The sequence below is a fragment of the Gopherus flavomarginatus genome, chromosome 3 (genome assembly GCF_025201925.1).
Source record: "Gopherus flavomarginatus isolate rGopFla2 chromosome 3, rGopFla2.mat.asm, whole genome shotgun sequence".
Lineage (NCBI taxonomy): Eukaryota > Metazoa > Chordata > Testudines > Testudinidae > Gopherus > Gopherus flavomarginatus.
Window position 1 is genome coordinate 233,730,104 of NC_066619.1, and position 24,857 is coordinate 233,754,960.

General features: G+C 40.3%; 1 protein-coding gene across 6 annotated transcripts in view; it reads left to right on the forward strand.

Annotated features, from left to right (window-relative positions):
- LNX1 (ligand of numb-protein X 1) overlaps window positions 1-24,857 on the forward strand; it is a 359,863-nt gene that overhangs the window by 264,408 nt on the left and 70,598 nt on the right. For 4 of the 6 annotated variants that reach the window (XM_050947563.1, XM_050947562.1, XM_050947565.1 and 1 more), the window contains one exon: window positions 6,537-7,015. In XM_050947563.1, the coding sequence (XP_050803520.1) occupies window positions 6,624-7,015 (392 nt within the window). In that variant the 5' untranslated portion in view covers window positions 6,537-6,623. Of the gene's footprint in view, window positions 1-6,536; window positions 7,016-10,541; window positions 11,036-24,857 lie in introns of those variants that run through there. The other 2 variants (XM_050947566.1, XM_050947567.1) reach the window with 1 other exon arrangement.

Here is a 24,857-nt window from a genome sequence, read left to right on the forward strand (position 1 = left end):
ATGAATGTTGATGGCATTTATTATGCAATTAGGTGGAGCACATGTTTAGGAAGCATTTCAGGAGCTAATCATGATTGCTCACATGATCTGGCTTGAACTATATGATGGACTTCCTCTGTATAGATAGAGCATGCATTTGTGAAGCAGTTAGCCTCTGTCTGTTGATTTTGCCACAACTCGTCCTTGTACTTGTAATCTTAGCTTGTGGTTTACATTGATTTTATTGAACCATATAAGAAATAGGAACTTTGAATTATATCTTATACCAGTGGTGGAATATTTTCAAATTATTGACCATTTCAATTGTGCAAGCAACACCACTAAATCTCATCAGAAGTACTACATATTGTCAAGGTAAGTCCATTTATATTTATATTTATCATACAGTGAGTAACAGCTATAGTAAAAGATGAACTGCAACTTTTATTTTCTCATATTTCTTATCATTCTGTATCCCCGCTTTCCTCCTTTTCCCCTCCTTCACCCCACATATCTTGTTCAGGTGCTCCTAATATTCTTAAATGATTTATTTTGGGGCTGAAATTTTCCATCCAGGGTCTCAGAAGTTGTTTAATTTTATATTTGTGAAAATGTCAATAAAATCAGTTCAGGCATTTTGAGAAGATTGTGTGCACTCATGAGAGAGAGTATGCTTCCGTATGTTCTGATCAGAAATTTTGTGTACAAAACTCAACAAACCAATTTCTCCAACTTTGTTTATTTTCTACCTTTCAGTGAGATCCACAGAATAAGCCTTGTTTCAAGGAAATTGATTCAGTGCTATTTAAGTTACTTCCAGGCATAGTATGGATTTTGTCAGGTTTCATAGCTTGATCTAAAGCTTAAAAACTTGCAGGTAGTAACTTGCAGTACTGTGCTATTAGGATTTTTTTGCTCAGTGTAAAGTGGCTTCAGTCGCTGGGGGCACTGTGGAGATCCATGTTTATTGATATTCATGTTTGATTCCTGATGTGGAACAAAAACCAAAATTTCAAAATTCTCCAAGAAAAGGAATGGAGCTCTGGCTTTAGAGCAGTCTGCCTGGTTGATTGCCCTTGAGCCACAGACCCTGGAAGCCCTGGGATCCCTACCTCAGAGGCCGTCCACCAGGCAGACAGCCAAGGAGCCTGGCAGGCAAGCTGCCAGAAAACCAGGCAGGTTTCTGATGTATTCCAGCAGTTAGGGTTTCATTGGATTCCTGCCAGGGTCGTGTCAGAACTTTGTTGAAATTGAAAAATCTCTACTAAATGTTTTGATTTTTATGAATGGGCAAAACTTACAACAAAAATTTGTTGGAATTTTGCTGACCAGCCCTAGTATGCGTAGTAGGAATTGCGCTTTAAAGATCTGAATGAGAGAATATTTTATTGGTCTAAACATCAGGGTTGAAATATTTAGTTGCCCTTGGAGCAATGGTTCAGATCTAGGGAGGGTTGACACAGCCTTTCAGCCTATAGGTAGATAAATTGAATTCTATACAATTTACTGTGTGAATTTTCCAATCAAGAGCTTAAAAATGAAAACACTCCTCTGTTCTTTGTAGATATTAAAGAGTGTGTGGTGCATATTGTAAGAGCAGGGGTCAATGTCTGATGGTTTTCTACCACGGTTGTACAGTATCCCAAATGGCAGTTGGCTGCTTCTATACATGCCTGAGGTACTGAGTTTGGGTGACTGAATATGCAAAGTATGTCAATATGAAAGGTGGTGTTTAAATGCAAAGGAGCATTACAGGATATGTTACTGTGAAATGCTGAATTAAGATGGCCACTCACAGGAAAATGCTTTGTTTCATAATGAATGTTGCTTAATTAGAGCAATATTAGAATCAAATTAACTAGTGTCAGACCGTTATTCTGGTATTCAGCCAGATGTCCAGTAAGCATGAAATTCTTAGTTGTGGTGTTTTTACACATAAGTTACAAAATAACCGTTAAGAGGTATGTTTTCCCGTATACTTTATTAATTTGACCCTCCTTGGACTGACAGTGGGGTTTGAATCCTGGAACTACAGTGCAAAATGCATGAGTCACTACAATTTGAGGTAAATAAGCAACTCTGCTTTAGCTGGCAGCTGTAATAAACTTGCACCCTCTTATGGGGACCAGCCACTAGGTAGGGACAAAGATCCACTTTCCCCTGGTGTTGGTTGTTCTTGTTTAGTCAAGGGCAGCTGGGTTCAGGAGTCATGAAGCCAACTGAATCTGAATGATGGAGTTTACAAACTCAGCTAGCAATTATTATTCCCCTTTCTCCTTCATTTGATAGAACAAACATACAAAATACCCAACAGCAACTCCAAAAAAAAAAAATAAAGGAAATTTCCATTTCAATGGAATTTAAATAAAACAGCTCAGTATTAAAACTGGCTGTCTGCAATGACTAAAGTCAGCAAGCTGATGTTTTCATTCAGCATTTTAGAACCATTCTCAGCATGACTCTTTCAACTTTAAATATTTATGTGGTATAAAGTTGTATAAAACTTTAAAAACAGAATAAGAAAAAAGAATCTCTTCTTCTGCAAAGCTTTCCAGCGTTAATCTCCTGGATGATACTGTCCTATCTTCATCTGCTATTTATATCATTTTCCTGAGTATCACCTCAATGTGTCTGATATGTTCCTGTTATTTATATATGATTTTTCTATGTTGTTTGTTATTTATCTCAGCAAAGTTCAGGCTCTGTTGTGCTAGATGCTGTACAGACATACTAAAGGACAATCCATGAGCTGCAACATCTACACAGCTATATTTAGCATGCTAGCTGGAGCCCTGCTAGTGCAAATCTGTATACTTGTGCTGGATGACTCTCTCCCAGCTGGAATATAGATGTGCCCTCTACAAGTTTAGTCCTGCAAACACTCTCTCATGCAACTAGTCCTGTTAACTAGTTATAGGAATAAGGTTTTTATATGATCAGGCCATTGGGGCCCAGGCCTGCTCCCATGTTGAAGACAATAGCAGAATTCTCTGGGGGGAAATCCTAGCCCATTGTAGTCAAAAGGTATTTCCCTATTGACTTCAGTGGGGCCAAGATTGCACCCTCATTATTTTCAGTGATGGAAGATCTGTAAAGTCCTTGAGGAAGAAATCTTGGGCCTGATTACAATCTCACAAATGAGATCAGAACGAAGCCCACTGTCTTTTAGCATGATTGTGAAGTGTCGTCAGTGCTTCTTAATCATGTATTGTTTATTCATTGCAATTAATGAAAAATCACCCAATATTTGAGTCATTGTTTCAGAGTAATTTAAAATAACATTTTTCATTTAAACTTTTTGGTTAATTTTCACACATATTTAAAGAGAAAATCAGTGACACTAGCTTAAAATCATGCCAGTAAAAAAGACATGAAGTGAATTATGGAGGTTATGACAACACAGTATTATAAATACAAGCTACTGTAAACATCACAGACTAATTCCTCCCTCTCCTGGAGTCTTTTAGGCAAATGTTTTCCATACCTGAAATACAAAATAGGTGATAATATAATCTCTTATTAAAGGCCAGATTGTGATTTTTTTATCACATGAGCAGACCCAATGATTTAACAGGCCTGCTTGTGTATATAAGGTAATCACACTTAAGCCATACAAGTTTAATTTAGTGTTCTGATTTTTTGCACAGTAGCAAGTACTTGCACTTATATATATACTTTCGACATTCAGGTATAATAGCCACGCACTTATTAATAATTGTAAACCAGATGAAGGAAAAGTGTACTGCATAACTATGGAAAATACATATGATGGGCACAGTGGAATCTAGCGATGTGTGGGGTGTAAATTAGGACAGATTTTTGTCTCACGTTTTCTGTTTGTTTTAACCAGTTCCATAGTATCCATACCATTGTCTAATATAGCAAGAGATCAAGTCATTCCAGTCAGCACAATACTGTGTACTGAATCTGCTTACAAAGGGTACGCTAAAGAAATACAGCCAGTAGCATTTCCCCTAAATTTAACACAGGTCATGTAATTTCCATGGTATACCGCTGCCTTCAGCCTCTACCACAGGAGTCAGCCAGTGTATCTTAACACACTGCCACTTTAGAGGGCTGTGTCAACTAGACTTGTTTGTAGTGGGTCTTGTTGATCTGTCTTACTGCACCAGGATGTGGCCTTAGGGAAGCAATGTCTCTCTCTCTGTTGTCACTGTGAAAATAATCTCAGTCACTTAGAAATATAACACCATTTCCAGCTGAACCTAATATGAACTGAATAACCCTTTTGCATGGGAGAGAGTGAGCATGTTCTGGGGATTAGAGTAATAAATTGGGAGTCTGGAGTGCTGAATACTGTTCCTTGCTCTAACACTTAACTTGCTGTGTGCCTTTCAAAAAAGAGTGCTGGGAAAGTCACAGTATAAGGCAAGGAGCCTTAAAACCCCCCATCACAAGAGAATGAGACAAGGGTCCCTGCCCAGAGACAGGTGATGGCTGAATACCTGAGGCCTGACTGGGCACTGCTGGGGTGGACCACAGAATGGTGGAACATACAGGTGCAGTTATCCTGAAACTGAGAGTCAGAATTTCTGAAAATAGAGCCTATTTATTAAGGGGCCTGAATATGAATTTGCATGCCGAACTTTAGGCACCTAAGTTTGAAAATCTTCCTCTCCACACTCTTTTGACCCTTGGATGTTGCAGTTCTTTAAATCTTTCCTCATAGTCAATCCCTCCAGGTCCTAAATTCCTTCAAATATATCTAAACTTTTTGGTAACGCAGTGTTCAGAATTAAGGCCCCTATTCAGCACAACACTTAAGCATGTGCTTAAGTGCATTGATTTCAGTGGGACTTAAGAGCATGTCCAAGGGTTGTTCTGAATTGCGGCCTATATGCAGTAGGCCATGGGGAAGTCTCATCAGAGTCTTAGGCTGTTACCTCCATGCTCTGTAATGTGATACCTCAGAATGTGGAACCCAAAAGAGCTTTGACTCTTTTGGAGGGATGATTGAAGGTGGGATAGAGGAGTTTAAAAATAGAAACACAAAATTAGAAGTTACATTTATGTTTTTTCTTAATCAGTCCTGCAGCAGCTAGTTAGTGCAGCATTTATGGTAGGTAAAATGTACTCTTTATGTAGAGAGAGAATGTCTGTCTGTAAAATCTTCATATAATTGGAGAAGTAAAAAATTGAATTTCATGTTTGTTGGGTTTGGTCAATAAGCAAGACTCCTGATGGTGCTTGGCTGTAAGATATTTATATGTGGATTTCTCTGTAGTATATAGTCATGCATCCAACACAGTGGGTATTCACCCACGAAAGCTCATGCTCCAATAGGTCTGTTAGTCTATAAGGTGCCACAGGACTCTTTGCTGTAGTATATAGTGTTATACTTCCCTTTGGACCAATATATGTTTTGCATTTTTGTAAAAGTAAATGTATAGTTTGTGAAAGAGGCTGGACTGACAGCCCTGAAGACTGAAATTGCCTGCTTTATTCACAGAACAGGTGTAGCATGGCCAGTGGCAGCAGTATGCAACCCTTCCTCAAACCACTCTAGTAATGTGCTTGAGACAACCATGATTTAGAGGCTTCACCTCTAGGGGTTGGAGGGTAATTAATTCTTCATGTTCAATCCCTGTTGCTTCTGGGACTGCAAATAGGGTGTCCAGATTTGGTGATGACACATTGCCTCTAGAAACTGGACAGAAACTGACAGCTATTAAATAAAAATACAAAGGACCTATTCTCCTCTCATGCTTGTGTAGAGCAGAAGTAATTCTTTTGAACACAGTGGAAGTACACACATGTAAATCCAGTGAAGGCAGATCATAATTTAATCCCTACAAATATTATTTTCTGCCCCAAAGATCCATCCTTCAGATCTCTATAAGAAGATAGTCTTATTCACTAGTTGTTCTTTGAATTATAATGTTTTATGTCTATTGTTCTTTTCTTCTATAGCTGAGGCAATGTTTAGAAGAAGGGTCCTAAAAGTTTATTAGTGCAGAAAAGTGCAGCATATGATATGAGCCTAATGCTAATTCAGAACATAACTATTTTCCTTTACATCTACTTTACAAGTGGCTTCCCATTCTGTGTTGGATTGGACAGGGGGAGATAATTCTTAATGATATTTCTACATGCAGTGTCACGCTGCTCTGCCTTCACATGCTGCTGCTTTATCACTGCCAAGTTTTCCTGCAGGGAAAAAATAATCAGCTGACTTGCCTGCTTTAAACTCAGGTGCCTTAGAGAAGTTAAAGTTCTCAGACTCTGATTTTATGTTGTTTTTTTAAAATGGTTTTTAAGCCTTACGTTCTTGCAACCTTCTCCTTTCTCCTTCCTATTTCCCCCCCACCTCCCTTGCAGGAATACCTTTTTCAGAGAGGGGATGGTAAAGAACAGCAAGAAAAAAAACCATAAGTTATAGGGTTAACTCATTTTCTTATTTTCCTGCCCTAATTGTGCATTCTTTCTGTAAAAATCACTACAGCATTTTTTTACAAGGCACAGCACATCATTTATGATTTATCTGGATGTTTTAAAACAGCCACCCCAGAATGTAATTCTTTGGCTTTTTCCTACAGGTTTGCTGTCTTGCAGAACTTGCTGATATTCTTCCAAATAGAGAGCAGTTTTTATTTACTCTATTTTGCATCACATCAGATCTTATCATGAGTCGAAAAGATTTGTCAGAAGAAGTGGAGGAGAGCCCTCAACCCTTATGTATCACCTGTGGCCAACCACATTTACTAGAAGAGAACCACCTGTACAGCTACACAGAAGAAGTGGATGATGATCTAATATGCCACATCTGCCTGCAAGCTTTGATCCAGCCACTGGACACTCCTTGTGGTCACACCTACTGCACAGTCTGTCTTACAAACTTCCTAGTGGAAAAAGACTTCTGCCCTGTGGATCGCAAAAATTTGATTCTACAGTCTTGCAGAAAGTCCAACATACTAGTAAATAAACTCCTGGATAAGCTAATGGTTAGCTGCCCTTTCACAGAACACTGCTCAGAGGTTTTGCAACGTTGTGACCTTGAACAGCATTTTCAAACCGGGTAAGTCCCACCCCTAACCTGTTTTTTGCTTGCTTGATTTGTTTGTTTGTCTGAGAAGGGACTGAAAGCAACAGTAACCTGAAAGGAGGCAAACACACTCTGCTTATAATGGACAGTTAATTTAAACACAGATTTCTCAAATTCAGCCCTGATATACAGCTCACTGTATTCAAAGGAGTTAAATTAGGGCTAAATTTGGCCCATTCATTTTAGTATGTTCTTCTTCTCCTCACTACAACAAACAAACTCAAATACACTAAGTTCTTTTGGGCAGTATCCTGGGGCTGGTCAAGGAGGATATCTCCATGGTAAGTTGTACAGTAAAAGTTTGTATTTAATAATCCAAAATGATCTTTGAGTTATTGGGAGTAGGGATATCTTAAATATTTTGTAGTTGCTATAAGGGAGGTATAAATTGCTTTCTCTTTTTTTAAAAGTTACCTATATATGAAACTGAGAAGAACTTATCAAGTAAAATGTTCAAAAGTACTTCAGGCCCAATTTCAGAAATGACTTAAACACTTAAAAGCCTAAATCAGTGGCTCTTAGGCTCCTAAGTCACTTTTGAAAATGATACTTAAACTCCTAAATTATGTAGGTACTTTTGAGCCCTTTACCTGTGACCTTCAGTGATGCTATCCTGCTCTGTACCATCTGAGTATCTGGCCAACTTTGTATTGTCAAAAGTGAAAGACATTTTAAAATGTGGGTCCCCAACATGCATGTGTGTGTTCCTTGGTGTTTATGCAACCATAATTTGTGGCTACATATTGGTCACATGTACTTCTGAAATTAGATTTCATTGCTCACTGTGATGGTGTCTTAAAACTCATGATTTAATCACCTCCTTTTTTTAATTTCCTGATTCTGATTGTTTGTTTGGTTTTTTTTTTGATCAGCTGTGGTGTGTTCTATGTTGTTTTTAGTTTTCTATCTTTCAGTGGTTAGCAATGTCACATAAAGTTTTAACCTTTGGCCAATACTCTTATCTGAGGCATGAAAAAAGTATTAATAGTGATAGCAGTGAACTAACCATGGTACTCTGGCTGTATAATATTATTGCGCAATGCTGCTCCTCTACAGTAAGTGTATTTGATTCAAGACTCTGTTAGTTGGAAGACTCTAGTTTAGGGGTCAGCAACCTTTCAGAAGTGGGGTGCTGAGTCTTCATTTATTCACTCTAATTTAAGGTTTCGCGTGCCAGTAATACATTTTAATGTTTTTAGAAGGTCTCTTTCTGTAAGTCTATAATATATAACTAAACTATTGTATGTAAAGTAAATAAGGTTTTTTAAATGTTTAAGAAGCTTCATTTAAAATTAAAATGCAGAGCTTCACTGGACTGGTGGCCAGGACCCGGACAGTGTGAGTGCCACTGAAAATCAGCTTGTGTGCCGCCTTCGGCACCTGTGTCATAGGTTGCCTACCCCTGCTCTAGTTCCACCAGCCTCTCTCTTCTCCACAATTCATGCAATTTGTGTATGTATTTTGGATACCTCTCAACTAGATCTCAGTAGAACTTCTGATTGTATAACTATTGTAGGCTTCTCTGAAGAGGAGCCCTGTCAATAAACCTAGCAAAGACCACACACACACACACACACACACACACACACACACACACACACTAACTAACTTGGTCACTGCAGATGCCCGATAAAGCATCTACTAACATGTCATAGTGGGTCAGAGACCTAAGAGGTAGAGGGTAGATACAGTTTTCATTTTCCATAAGATAATTAAAACATGGTGTTTCCTAGTCATTATTTTTGAATTTTAATGAACAGTTTTTACATAGAGGCAGAGTGAGCTCTATTCTATGGAGTAAGTATAGGGCCAGAATTTAGGATCTCATGATTCCTAATATCCATTCTGATACTGTTACACAGTGTGGTGTGGGACAAGTTACTTCATTTTTCAATTTTTCAATTTATCTCCATTTCCCCATTTGTAAAATGGGGATAATGTTACTACCTAGCTTGCACGAGACATGTGTTGTGCATGGTGATTTGACATTATAAAATACTAGCAAATATTATTGCAATGATAATTACCAAATGTCAGTGGCACTCTCTCAGCTTCCTCATAGAACATAAGCCTCTGGCCCACCTGACCTGGATCCATCAGAAAAGAGAAGAACTGGCTCAAGAGCATGTGCCTACTTCCTTTCTCCTTTCCTGCCTGACCAAGCAGACAACTTCTACAGGTGCTCCTCGAGGTTCCAGCTTGGCAGATCTGGAGAGAGTGGGCCTGTGGGGAGACAGTATTGGCCAATCTAGTGCTATCTTTCCCTGACTCCTGAAATCTGTGGGCCAACCCAGTACAACTTAATGCTGAACAAGTCATTGAACTGATTCCCCCTCTGCATGTGGAACCCACTCTCCTCCCTAAGGATGGTTCTATGGGCTGTTAGAAAAGAGCCAGGGGCTAGATAAAAGGTAGGAAGAAGTGCAGAGAGAGCAGGGCCTCTTTGTGGATGACACTTGGGTGATCTACAGTTTTTGAGGGACAAACCCATTGCACTTTCCATGAGGTCATGAGGCAACCCACACAAGCATGCCCCTCCACAAAGTAAGAGTTAAGGGGAAACTTCATGAGTACCAGCTGGCTGAGTTTCCTTGCCCCTACACCAGAATGACCTACCTAGGGGACTTTCAAACCCTATAGTTGTAGATAAAGCATATTAAGTGTTTAGATACAACCATTTGGTAATTGTCACTACCACTCTTTATTGCTTGTGACTACTTTAGCCCAGTGAGGTGCAGAAACCCCACTTGCAGTCTGAATTCCAATCCGTAATAGTACAGGAGACAAGAAGGGCTGTGTGTGCTTCAAGCAAGGAATCTGTCTCATCTAGGCACAATGCAGATTGAAATGACAGTGTTCTGTTTAGCACTGGCAAATCAGTGAGGCGGGACGGGGGGGAAGGTGTGTGATTCTGCTAAGAAAGTAGTCTAATGCTTGTGGAGGGAACAACTCAAACCCAGACTGAAATCGCCACTAAATGTGACTGTTGTTTTCAGTGAATAAATCAAAGTGGATTCTATTAGTCATCAGTTTAGCCAGCTTTTGCCATTCTTGTATAAATCAGTCTCTGGCCGGTTCTTTTGCTCAGGGAGAAAAAGAAAGCTCCCTCCTTTTCACAGATGAGATCATTGATAGGACAAGGTGAGTTTCCTGTGCATTTCTGCTTGTGCTTAATAAGAGAACTTTAATTGTTTATAACTGGAATCGACACAAACATGCATTAAAAACATTCTCATTTAAAATTAGTTATTTGTATTATTTAAAAAAGACAGAGGAGATGTGTGCTGGGTTCATATTTAAATTACCTTTGCACAAAAACATCTAGCTGAATATTGAGAATTTAGATTGAACTGGAATCAATAACCAATCAGTTAAGCTTCTTTGTGGTATTTTACTTTAAAAAGGTGTGGTCATCCTACATTGCTTGCTTTGGAGCTGCAGGGGGCAGGAGGGAGGTTCATTTGCCATGTTGAGACTGCTACACCCTTCTCTGATGCAGTTTAGCTCATAACCCATCTGCTTCTAGCCAGTGATGTAAATGTACCAGCTGCTTCTGAAGAACCACTCTGAATACTGCAGGAGGCAGGTCTCTTTCCTGTGCATCAGCCTGCTCTGCAGCATAAGTCACTATCTCGCCAACCATGCTGTGCTGTCCCTAAACCCTCACATCTACCCATCTGAAAATCAGATCAAGTAATCCTCTTACAGGTCAATGATTTTTCAGCATAGCTTCGTTTAAGGGATTTAAATTTGATTCATAATGTGCTACCAAATGCGTTGAAATGGAAAGGCTCATTTAGAAAGGGTTTGGCTGACAAGCTTGAAGTTCTGTGTCCCATCAGCAGGCAGAGAAAAAGTGGGAAGGAGGAAACCTAGCAGCAGTGCCAGCCCTACACTGAAAATGAAGGCTCTTCTGTTACTGGTCCTACCTTGGTTAAGTCCTGCAAACTACATAGACAATGTGGGCAATCTGCACTTCCTGTACTCAGAGCTGTGAGTACTCACAGTCGTGCTGTTGTTGTGGTCTCTGTGTGTGTCTATGTATTGTCTTTTAAATGGAGAAATTCTCGGTATGCAATACCTGTGTGTGTATAAACTACAAAGCATCTTGCCAAGGGCTTAAAACAATGCCACACACAACCTGCATCTGATTGGAAGGACTAATAGCAATACTTCTCTAGTGCTTTCCACTTTTGAAATATGGAAGCAGCTGAGATAAGCTGAGTGAAGCAGTCTTTCTGTCTCCTTGTCGACTTTGCTTTTCTGGGCTGGTGTTTCTGATTGTTGGGTTTTTTTTTTTTTTTTTTTTTTTTGCCCCTTTGTCTCCTTTTCTGTTCATAAATAGACTCAAACAGAAGATGAGAGTAGAGCATGGGATCACAGATACAAATGATTTGTAAATCACTCTGTGTGTGTGTGTGTGTGTGTGTGTGTTCTCTGTGTAAATCTGCATATCTTTGGTAAAACACCCTATCCCTGAGAACGCTTTCCCATACATAAATCACTTATGAGAGAAAAGAAATCCCCCATGTTTGTGGTTTTTGCCTATAGCAGAATGTTATTTTCTCTATAATATTGCCTATTTTAAATGTAATGATCCACATTTATATCATCTGGTGTGTTAAAAACATAACTGACCTTGCCAAAGCTTACAATAAATACTCTGTCACTTCATGCGTGGTCAATAAATGATGCTCGTTTAATTAAAGCTTAGACTCAATGGTAATAGGCGCTGTTTAAATGCAGATAAATATAGCAATGCATTATAAGAACATTAGCAAATATGGTCTCAAGTAAAATAAGTTTTATTAATTTCAACACGTTGCTTGAGATGAATGAATAAAGTAACTTACCTTATCATTCTTTAGCAAAGTAACTACCCTTTGAAGAAGAATTGATAAGAACAGTTTTAATTCACAGGGTGTGTTTGTGGTTGTGTTGTCTCTGCTCTCATACCAAACTCATAGCATTTGAGATAACAAAAAGTCCCCTTTTGAAATTCTTGTTTGATGTGCATGACAGCAATTAGTAATTCTTTATGGTGCTACTTAGGATTTCTATCTGCCATACAGTCTTTTTTAAATAATAAAAAAGACTTAGACAACCATAGCCAAAATGCTAAATTAAAATCAGGATTGTGCTAAGAATGTTCATTTTAAAAAAAATAAATCACTTAAGCAAAGCAAGCTAGAGAAAATCAAGCAGAAACCGGAGCAGATGAACATTTATAATGGAAGGAATGGCATCTGGGGCATCCAGTTTCCAGGAAAGCAAACTGATGAGATTAATCAGAGCTTGTGTACGTACGTACACACACACACACACACACACACACACACACACAGTGCTTTTTCTTGGGGAATTCTGGTTCATTGGCTTTACAGGGATAAAGGGCTACTATATACAGTAGTTATTCATCTCCAATTTACATTATCCCTCCAGCCCACAAAAATGTTAATCATCCTATTTAGCTGCTCTTGTAGAGAGACATGTTCTTTGCCCAGTGGCTCTGGAATTGGACGTGCATCTCCAGTTATGAATAATGGGAGATGTTCGTCTATTCCCCTGGGAACTGGACTGAAACACAACCCAGCCACAGAAGAGTAGTTTAAATAACTGAGGATAGGGTATGGATTGTGTGACTGGAGACTATTGGTATTTCTTTAACATACAGGAGCATTGGTCGGTATCTTCTCTCTTTGACACAGTTCAAAAGGACATCGGGCAGTTTGTGCTAGTTTTAGAATTGACTGCTGCAATTTTTCCTCTTTGTTTTTCCGTGTTGGCTACTGATGGATACTGCACAATCAGTGACATACTCTGTTAACATACAGGTTGGATTCGAGGCCCATTGTAACATCAGTAGTTGAAAGAGAGAAATGCTGTTTTCAGTCCTGTTTAATTAGATTGCATGAATTTTTTTAAGCCTACTGGTTGCTTTTAGGGTTACTTGGACACATTGTCCAGTGTGTGTTTCTGTATTCTTAAAGATTTGTCTGTTTGACAAATTCAGTATCAGTACCCTAGACAGTCTACAGGCTATGTGGGCAAGTTTTTAACCCCCTGCCCTTTAGTGGGCTAGGCTGGGGGAAGGCAATATTTTTAATCCCTGACACAGACAACAGAAAGAGTTAGTCCATCACTGCATGCAACAGATCAACTTGTGGGTGTCACTGGGAATTAGATTGCAATAAGTGGAAATATTATTCACTACCACATACGCTTTTGGGTGCAGGCCAGTGTAAGTATTGAACTTGGTCAGAACTCACTTTATTGGCATCATCTGAGGGGACAGGATTGGACAGGAGTGGCTGCCAAGGAAAGAAATTGGTGCACTCTTGAGCATGAGTTGCTATTGGTGTGAGGCTAGATGAAGGTCTTGTGAATGTCCACATTAGGCAAGAGCTAAGGAATGAAGCAGTCAGGAGACTCCCTCTTCCTCCCTCTCTCTTCTTTTCTATATCACCCTGTACTACCGTAATTTACTAGGTACTAAACTGCAAGACAGCCAGGAAAGGGGCATTGAAGGTAGGAATGCCAGGTTTTGTTCTACACAACAGCAGAATGGATGATCTTCTGGGGGTGGAGATCGTGATACAGCCCTGATTCTCTTCTGGCCTCTAGAGAGACATGTTCTTGAGCTATGGAGAGGGATTGGCTGTCCTCTTTCAGCAGAGTAGAGGAGGAGCAAAGATGGGGAGAAGGCTATTGTAGAGTACAGAGCAGAGACGCCTTAGAGCTCTCCTTTCTGGGATAGATGAGGGAGGGGATATTGGAGAGAGGAGTATCAAAGGGGCTTGGGATCCTTCATCTGGGACCATGTAGGTCGGAAGATAATGGTGCAGGTGTTGGGGAAGGGGGGTCCCTAAAGCCCAAGAGAAGCATCCTCTCTGGGATTTCCCTGGGGTAGAGTGGGGGATATTGTCATTTTTAGTTCTCTGCTTTTTTGCAGTTTGTTCAAATTAGGCAAAAAATATTTGGTAGTTACAGGTATTCTCAGAGAGCAAATGTCAATCTCCTGTTAATGTCACAACCACTGAAACCACTTCCCCAAGAAGGATGTCCCCTCTCCTTAGGACACATAATACATATTGCTCTCATTTTCTTCCAGAATATTTGACAGATGTTCAATATTATTGGGATTTATTATTAGATCAGATTGCTCCATCCTGCAAAGAAGCCCTTGGGATAGTGCTAGAAGAGCAAGCCATGAAGTTTCCCTTGCCAAGTCTCCTTTCCATGTTCAGAGGAGAGGAGCTTGTTCATCCCAGCAGTGTGGGTAAGGTGTACAGACACACAAGCCCACACAACCCCTGACATCCATGCAGAGGGAGCCATAAGAGATCCAGGCCAGCTGCATTGTTTTGCCTGATCCACTCCCTCTCCTCTACTTCCTGGCAAAACAACTCAATGGATAACTTTTTTGCACTTAGATAAAACATAGTAGTACTGTTTACAAATGGGTCCAAGAAGCTCTTCTGAATAAGGATGGATTTCTTATTAATTTGGAAACAAAACATGTGGACATCAATGTAAATCATGTAATAACATGAAGCCATTTTACAAGAGCATTCCTTAAGTAAAAACCATAAACTACTTGTGGAGTCAATGTAAAGGCATCAAAAAATCTGACCATGACTAAACCTGCTAGAAATAAAATGATAAGGGGAAGGATGGTCCAGTTGGTGGGAATTACTTGACTTTTACCTCTGAGGAACTGCTTTCAGCCATGCAAGAAATTTGTTGGTTTTAGCCTAACTTGACCATTTAGTTTGGCTGGTTTGGCAGTCTGTGTGTTCAGTAGAGATCCAAGACTGGAGTAACAGTTGTCAGGATTGAGTGCTGTGTGGTAAAGTTTACACAGCGTCTGATTTTACCCAATGCCATTAATTGACCAACTTCAGAGCACCAGTTAATTTGAACCCAAATATTCTTTAAATCTTAAATCTTCAGTTTTATTGCTGAAGTCATGGTTTTTGACCTGTTTCTTGTGTAGTGCTGAAAGTTAATTTGCATTCCTTTTTGCCTTTGCATTAGAAAGTCAAGAATAACCTCACCAAATTAACTGGCTTGGGTTTCCCATTTCATTTTTTTAGGATAACTATTTTCTTAACATTTAAAACAACACTCTGAGCTTTATGGGTTCTCCATTAAAATTAGTCCTCCAAAAGTTTCTCTTTCATCAAACTGAAAAACAAACACAGCTGTCTTCTAGTTTCCTTGGATACATTTCATGTATTGTAAGCACAGTTTGGATCAAGCTACTAAGAGAAGGAGGGCTTCCTTGCATAATGAGAGATGATGGTTAAAAATCATTGCACAACTCATTTTCACGTTTTCAACAAAGATCTTGTATTTGTGCATGCACATCTTGCCAATGCAATGGATAGGCTCTGATCCTACAAAACTTTACACATGTTGGCAACTTTGCACCTCTGAGTAACCCCAACATGAGTGAACTTACTCTTGATCCTAAAGGTTTGCAGGCTCGAGGCCTAACTATTGCACTGGTTAATTTCTGCATTGTACATTTTCAGTGTAAGTATTTGTAGCATTGGCGTTTTGGGGCTTAGTTCTGCAAGATGCAGAGTACTCTGGCCCCTATTCAGCACAGCGCTTAACCACATACTTAACTTTAAGAATGTGAGTACCCCCATTGAGTTGGGACTACTCACATGCTTAAATATAAGCGCACATGTGCTTTACAGGATGGAGCTCTGATCGGCAGGAGTAATCCCATAGTGCAGTACATACTGCATTCACTGTCATCTATAACAGAATTTATAAAGACAAATCCCATTCGCACATGGGTTGCTAGTGCATCAAAAAATTGTGAATGCCACTGACTGTGGACACATAAATGGCCTGGGTCAGGAAAATTTGTCCCAGAATTAAGATTATTTTTTTTTTTTTTTTTTTTTTTTTTAAAGAACAGAAATGTAATGCAGGCACAGGTTCAAAAGAAAATCATTCTTGAACAAAAAGCACAAGAACCTTTAAATTGAATTAATAGCCCAAAACAAATTTGAATAACCCTATTTCCAGTGTACCAGAATTGGATGGATCACAAGAAAAACAAAACTGAGTAGCAATAAAGAGGAAATAGCTAATTTTTTGGACTGTGTTTGTTACCCTCAGATGTACTCTACAGTCTTGCAAAAGGGGCTATGCTGGAAAGTTGGTGACTTTGATAAAAAAAGCTCTCCAGTCTGTTTGGTCCTGTAGACTTCCTGTCTCTGATATCTTCTTTGGGCCCCCGCTGATCTGGATATTATCTTCTGGCTCTAAGCCCTCCACTTAGTATAAGCAGCTACTGCAGGATGGATGAGTAACGGGCTGGAAATTTTCAGCCTCTTTTTATTTCTGCCCAACCCCTTCGCTAGAGCAGTACACCCTCCCATTAGTTATTGTTCCACCAAACTCCTGGGATCTCTTACAGTTTCCAGCAGCTGTTGTTGTCACTTCCCCCAGCTTGAGGGTGATGACCCCTACCTGGTATCTGGCCCTACTGTCACTCTCCCTTTCATTCACTGCGGTGTCTCTTTCCAGTCCTGGTCTCTGCTTAGTATCTGTTCTGTCTCCTTAACTTGATTTACCCGCTCCTCCCTTGTGACTTACCCTTCCATCTCTACCAACACCACTCTTCAATTGCTTTTCTATTTTCTTGGACTTGCTCCTTTCCTCCCATCAGCAGCTCTCTCGTGCTGAGGGTGGAGACCAACAAGGGCAGATGCAAAAGTACAAAGAAGAAGCCGGACTGTGCAACCCTCACTCACATTGGTAAGCATTTATTCACACAAGGAGGCCCATTGAAACCACTGGTGCTTCTTGCATGGAATAAAATGCTCACCAACCCAAATAAAGGTTCCAAAATCTGGTCCAAAATGTTCCAAATGCTGTCACTTTATTTAATTGGACTTAAAAAGATTAACGTATCAGAGCAATGGGTCAGAACTGCATGGGTCAGAACAGCCATGCCATTCTATTATTGCATCCTCCTCTTCCCCATGCAGTGGTACTAATACTACTGAGCATCTAACCTATGCAAGGCCTAACTAGGCTGACAGACCCATCCATGCTGCATTAGTGGGAAATCACAACAATCATAACATTGTGCTGTGAGAAAACTGCCATTTAGGACACAAGCTGTGCTCTCTTAAATTGTACCTGGCTTAGACACCTGAGTTCCAACCACCTTAGAAAGTCCTCAGAAAGACAGACCGTGCATAAGTGGATCCAGCTTCCAACAACATATCTTGTTGTATAGTTGCCTTATCAAGAGAAAAGAAATAACATTTGTGGGGTTGAGCGAGCAGACCACAAACTCTGTGTTGCCAATTTTAGTGATATTTGATGCTTTACTTAAAGCCCCAGCTCCTGGACTAAATTGATTATGGGAGAATCTCTCTCCCCCTTTTTTTCCTCCTCCTTTTTTAAAAGTAAATTGCTGTTCTTCATGGTTGCAGGACAAAAGTTTGAGAATGTGATCTCAGAGCTCCATGAAGGCTCAAAAAGTGTAAGGAAAATGGAAAGAACCTCAAATTTATTATTTTTTTAATAATTATGTTGAAGTCAATCTCATGGTTTGGAGGCACAGGGGCTAACTCAAGATTTTTGAACATTTTGGGTCAGCAGTGCTATGCTACTAACTCGACAAGACACATTGTTACAGACGATGCTACAGGGTAGGAGGTAGAGCAGAAAGGAGTGGCTTCCACTTGACACTGCCTTTTATAGGCAGCAGCAAGCCAGTCCCAATGACTGACCAATGGCAGTTGTCCTACCAGGAAGGGAGTGCTCTCTGTTGGTGGATGGTGTGATGCCACCCAGTCATTAGGCTGCTCTTCAGGCCCTCCCTTGACAGTCCAACGCTGGTTCATATTGCCGGTGCCACTTTCTGCATCCATACTCCTCTGTGTCCTTTTAAACATGTGACTATAAAATGCTTTGAAAATCTAGAGTGCTATATAATGGCTAAATATTGTTAGTAACACAGGTAAAGGCCATTTTAAAAAAACAATGTACTGGGCTAAGTTTATTTCTAGGGTATATTGCTGTTAACTTCGGGAGGTTACACTATGGACAACAACACTTATCCTTTATAGGTTCCTGTAAATCTCTACCAGGGAATTTTGCATAGGAGGCAGGCTGTAGTATCTAGAATAGTTTAGAAGAAAATGATCAAACTACATTCTACCAACCGGTGCCTGTGTGAAACTCCCTTTTACCTCACTGGTAGCTGCAGACTACCATCTGGAAGCAGAATTTGATCTGCAGTGATGCTGTATATATTTTCTCTGAGAGTTTCAGGAAAGGCTGATGTTAGGTTATGTAAAGTAATATACTCAATTTGCTCTTCATGAGACTCAGACCCAGTGGTTTTACTTTTGTGCCAGTTTTTGAGATGGAGCATGTAGTACACTCAGCAGTTTGTGAGACTGGGCCATAAAATAGAATTCCACAGGTAAATACGGTAAAGTCTTTAAATAGAGGCGAACAAATGGAAATCATGTAAGTTGTAAGCTGTAGTCCTTATGATCATTTTTTTTTTTTTTAAAGAAAAATCTTTGAGATAATTGCTGCCAGGCAAACAACTTCGGTTACTAATAAGAGAAACATATGGAAATATGTTGGCTCATTTTATAAAGCAGCAAAAGTTAGTGATCTCTGAAACAGGTGATCATTTTAATTTACATTAAACTCTCAGCATGATAGAGAGGGTTGTAAACCCAAAGTTGTAAGTTCAATCCTTGAGGAGGGCATGTAGGAGTCTGGGGATTAGCCCTGCTTTGAGCAGGGGGTTGGACTAGGTGACCTCCTGAGGTCCCTTCCAACCCTGACATTCTATGATCTTAAAAAAGGTGTGCTTCCCCTGAGCTGCTTCCTACCCCAAGCCCTCTTGTGTAGCTCCCCTGAAACCTATGCTTAATACCACCTCCTTTTGGTTCTCAGGCCTCTGCTTTCCCCCTAGATCCTCTGTTTCTTCTTTCTCTGCTGAACTCACCCCTCTTGGGTTGAGCTGCTCTCTGTGGGTTTCTCTTCCCAGGAGAGTCCAGCCTCCCCATTGTTGCGTTCCCTCAGTTTCCTTATAAGGCTAGAGTGACCAGATGTCCCAATTTTATAGGGACAGTCCCGATATTTGAGGCTTTTTCTTGTATAGAAGCCTATTACCCCCCACCCCCTGTCCCAATTTTTCACACTTGCTGCTTGGTCACCCTATATAAGGCCCAGATACCTAATGATCCTTACCTAGCTCAGCCTCTCCCCACCCAGGCCAGGAGGCACTAGGGTTTCTATATAGCAAGTGTAAAAAATCGGGACAGGGTGGAAGGTAATAGGTGCTTATATAAGAAAAAGCCCCCAAAATCGGGACATCTAGTCCCCCTAGGAGGCACTCATTCAGTCACAGGTGCACTAATTGGCTCTTACCCCCTGGGAAGCCCCCTCCCAAACAACATCAATTAGGATAAATACTTCTGTAGCAACTAGCGCAGGTTTTACTTTTGGCTGAAGTTAAACCTCACCAAGCTGAAAAGGTAATGCCATAATTGCAGTTGGCACAAAGCTCTCTTTTCATGAATTAGTTATGTTGGATTTTTGTGTAAGTTGCCTGAAAAGACTGCATTGCACACCCCTCTTATATATCCTGTGCACAAACGAAACCTAGGTTCCTCCCATCAGAGGCTACTTCCATCATCTCCTGAGCAGGTCACCTGTTGGGGAGGGGACTGGAGAAGGAGATTGAGCATTGAAATGGGGCAGGAAATGAAGGGAAAAGGTGCAGGCTGGGTATTGCCAAGCAACCCCTAAAACTGTCCCTGTTCATTACCCTAGCTTTCCTTGCGCTAATATGCATTGGTGTGATACATAGGCAGGCCTAACTTGTGCAGCTTTGCTTTACTACAATTAACCCAGTTTATCACTGACCTTGGCAGTATGATAAGGATGATATTTTAATCTTGAGATCTTTCTCTGATGAACAGGGCAGATTTCTGCTATCTTGCAACACTAGGGATCAACATTCTGTCCTCAATATTTATGCCTCAATATAAGGTAAATACTACTCAATAAATATTTCCGGTCCCCTGCAGGTATGTCCCTCTTACAGTAATGAAACAGAGTGGGGAGGGATGGATGGATGTGTGTATTGGGACCCCATGACCTTTTTGTAGAATCTGCCTTCAAGCTTGTAGCTCAGCAGAACAGCTGTTCTGTTTAGTGACCCTTCTCTGTGAGTAGTTCTATCTTTCAGGGTTTAGAATTGATTTTCAGCATCTTGACGTGTGAGTGAATATCCAAACTGTTCCCCTTGAGCTACAGGCTGACTGTATGTGCAAAGACGCCAACAGCACCAAATACAGAGGTGGAGACTTTATACCAACATAAGTAGCAACATCAGGTTAATAAAGTAGAAAGTATGTTTGGGGTTCATTAGAGATTCACTTTTGTAAATGAGGCATAATTTGGCCCCTTCTGCTGAATCAGCACTATGGTGGAAATATTCTGTATCACTAGGCTTGCCAGGGTTAAATTTTTTTAATCATTTTGATGGATAATATTGCTGTTTATTTTCAAGTAGTTTAGACTTTTATCAATTTAAATGTTCACAGTTGAGAGAAATTATGGAGCAGCCAATGTCACGACAATATGCAAAGTAAATATCCTTAAATCAAACTCTAATAAGGGTCCAAACAGCATTTTTCTTACTATACCTATCCATAAATTTCGATTGTTATTGATGGAAATATTTTTTGACAGTTTGTATATGTATGGTGAAATTGACACTTACTGATAAAAATCTAATCCTTCCAAGCCTACATATTAGTAAAAAAGGTGTAATATGGTGATTTGTGTATTTTAATCACAAAAGGATTTGAGTCCTGTAGCTGCGTTTTGTTCTAGATGATAGATCAAAGAATAGGAAATCAGTTTTTTTGAATCACTAAGCCAAATTCGTCCCTGCACCTCGGTGGACTTATATCAAGGATGAATTTGGCTTATCATAGAATTTGCTTTTCATAGAAATGTAGGGCTGGAAAGGACCTCAGTAGGTAATCTAGTCCAGCCCTCTGCTCTGCGACTATGCCTAGAATGTACTGTCTGACTCATTGGCTGTTTTGACAACTGATGCAAAATGTAGAAAAAAACACAATCAGGAACATGCTGCTGGAAAGGCTTGAGATTAAAAAGTACTACTATACAGAAGGAGCATGATTAAGGTACCATAAACTCATCTGTTATAACCGATCATCCTGTGACAAAGTGTATGGAACCCACTGTAGCTAAGTTAGATTTAAGGGACTTGTTATCCAAATATTTATCTTTCCTCTATGTTGCATAGAGTTGGGTTTTTGGATTATTTTGGTAATACTTTAAACCTCACTGACAGATTATGTCCTGCCTTCCCCAAGATCGTAGGCAGTCAGGCACTTTACCTATCATCAGGAAGAGTATTGCCTTTAACCACTGTAGCCAGGAGGCATATGTTCTCTTCTTCCTGTGCCAAGCCTGAGCTACTAGGCTTGACATGAGGGAGGTCTGTGGGGTCAAGATGGGAGAGGAGGAAATCAGTCCTTTTTTCTCCCAGGTTCTAGAGAAGCAGTAGTGTTGCTGCATGACTGCCACTGCTGTCAGAGCACAGAAGTAGCATTCCCAGTCAGAGTAGAATCATAGAATATCAGAGTTGGAAGGGACCTCAAGAGGTCATCTAGTCCAAACCCCTGCTCAGAGCAAGACAAGCCCCAGACAGATTTTTGCCCCAGATCCCTAAATGGTCCCCTCAAGGATTGAACTCACAACCCTGGATTTAGCAGGCCAATGCTCAAACCACTGAGTTATCCTTCACCTCATAAGTAAGTAGTCTTTGTCCATCGGGTGCAATGGGCAGTGGATCCATGCACTATCCTGTTCCCACCCTGCCTTGGTCCACTTCCCAGTATGTCTTATGACTTACTGTATACGAGTAGCTGAAAGGCCATCCTGTTGCATGAGTGTGGCAGGTGGACCAAGTAATCCACCATCTGTGCAGTCTCTCTCCCTCATACAATCAATAAAATTGCTCATAGACTCATAAACTCTAGGACTGGAAGGGACCTTGAGAGGTCATCAAGTCCAGTCCCCTGCCCTCATGGCAGGACCAAATACTGTCTGGACCATACCGGATAGACATTTATCTAACCTACTCTTAAATATCTCCAGAGATGGAGATTCCACAACCTCCTTAGGCAATTTATTCCAGTGTTTAATTACCCTGATAGTTAGGAACTTTTTCCTAATGTCCAACCTAAATCTCCCTTGCTGCAGTTTAAGCCCATTGCTGCTTCTTCTATCCTTAGAGGCTAAGGTGAACAAGTTTTCTCCCTCCTCCTGATGACACCCTTTTAGATACCTGAAAACTGCTATCATGTCCCCCTCTCAGTCTTCTTTTCCAACCTAAATAAACCCAATTCTTTCAGCCTTCCTTCATAGGTCATGTTCTCAAGACCTTTAATCATTCTTGTTGCTCTTCTCTGGACCCTCTCCAATTTCTCCACATCTTTCTTGAAATGCGGTGCCCAGAACTGGACACAATATTCCAGTTGAGGCCTAACCAGTGCAGAGTAGAGCGGAAGAATGACTTCTCGTGTCTTGTTTACAACACACCTGTTAATGCATCCCAGAATCACGTTTGCTTTTTTTGCAACAGTATCACACTGTTGACTCATATTTAGCTTGTGGTCCACTATGACCCCTAGATCTTTCTGCCATACTCCTTCCTAGACAGTCTCTTCCCTTTCTGTATGTGTGAAACTGATTGTTCCTTCCTAAGTGGAGCACTTTGCATTTGTCTTTATTGAACTTCATCCTGTTTACCTCAGACCATTTCTCCAATTTGTCCAGATCATTTTGAATTTTGATCCTGTTCTCCAAAGCAGTTGCAATCCCTCCCAGTTTCGTATTGTCTGCAAACTTAATAAGCATACTTTCTATGCCAACATCTAAGTCGTTGTTGAAGATATTGAACAGAGCCGGTCCCAATACAGACCCCTGCAGAACTCCACTTGTTATACCTTTCCAGCAGGATTGGGATCCATTAATAACTACTCTCTGAGTGCGGTTATCCAGCCAGTTATGCACCCACCTTATAGTAGCCCCATCTAAATTGTATTTGCCTAGTTTATTGATAAGGATATCATGCAAGACAGTATCAAATGCCTTACTAAAGTCTAGGTATACCACATCCACCACTTCTTCCTTATCCACAAGACTCATTATCCTATCAAAGAAAGCTATCAGATTGGTTTGACACGATTTGTTCTTTACAAATCCATGCTGGCTATTCCCTATCACCTTACCACCTTCCAAGTGTTTGCAGATGATTTCTTTAATTACTTGCTCCATTATCTTCCCTGGCACAGAAGTTAAACTAACTGGTCTGTAGTTTCCTGGGTTGTTTTTATTTCCCTTTTTATAGATGGGCACTATATTTGCCCTTTTCCAGTCTTCTGGAATCTCTCCCGTCTCCCATGACTTTCCAAAGATAATAGCTAGAGGCTCAGATACCTCCTCTATTAACTCCTTGAGTATTCTAGGATGCATTTCATCAGGCCCTAGTGACTTGCAGGCATCTAACTTTTGTAACTGATTTTTAACTTGCTCTTTTTTTTTTAATTTTATCTTCTAAACCTACCCCCTTCCCATAAGCATTCACTATGTTAGACGTTCCTTCAGACTTCTCAGTGAAGACCGAAACAAAGTCATTAAGCATCTCTGACATTTCCAAGTTTCCTGTTACTGTTTCTCCTTCCTTACTGAGCAGTGGGCCTACCCTATCCTTGGTCTTCCTCTTGCTTCTAATATATTGATAAAAAGTCTTCTGGTTTCCCTTTATTCCCATAGCTAGTCTGAGCTCATTTTGTGCCTTTGCCTTTCTAATCTTGCCCCTGCATTCCTGTATTGTTTGCCTATATTCATCCTTTGTAATCTGACCTAGTTTCCATTTTTTATATGACTCCTTTTTATTTTGTAGGTCATGCAAGATCTCGTGGTTAAGCCAAGGTGGTCTTTTGCCACATTTTCTATCTTTCCTACCCATTGGAATACCTTGCTTTTGGGCCCTTAATAGTGTCCCTTTGAAAAACTGCCAACTCTCCTCAGTTGTTTTTTCCCCTCAGTCTTGATTCCCATGGGACCTTACCTATCAGCTCTCTGAGCTTACCAAAATCTGACTTCCTGAAATCCATTGTCTCTATTTTGCTGTACTCTCTTCTACCCTTCCTTAGAATTGCAAACTCTATGATTTCATGATCACTTTCACCCAGGCTTCCTTCTACTTTCAAATTCTCAACGAATTCCTCCCTATTTGTTAAAATCAAGTCTAGAACAGCTTCCCCCCCCAGTAGTTTTTTCAACCTTCTGAAATAAAAAGTTGCCTGCAATGCAGTCCAGGAACTTATTGGATAGTCTGTGCCCCGCGGTGTTATTTTCCCAACATATATCTGGATAGTTGAAGTCCCCCATCACCACCAAATCTTGGGCTTTGGATGATTTTGTTAGTTGTTTAAAAAAAGCCTCATCCACCTCTTCCACCTGGTTAGGTGGCCTGTAGTAGACTCCTAGCACGACATCACCCTTTTTTTTTTTTTTTTTTTTTTTTTTACCCCTTTTATCCTAACCCAGAGACTCTCAACACTTCCGTCTCCCATGTCCATCTCCACCTCAGTCCAAGTGTGTACATTTTTAATATATAAGGCAACACCTCCTCCCTTTTTCCCATGTCTATCCTTCCTGAGCAAACTATACCCATCCACACCAACATTCCAATCATGTGTATTAT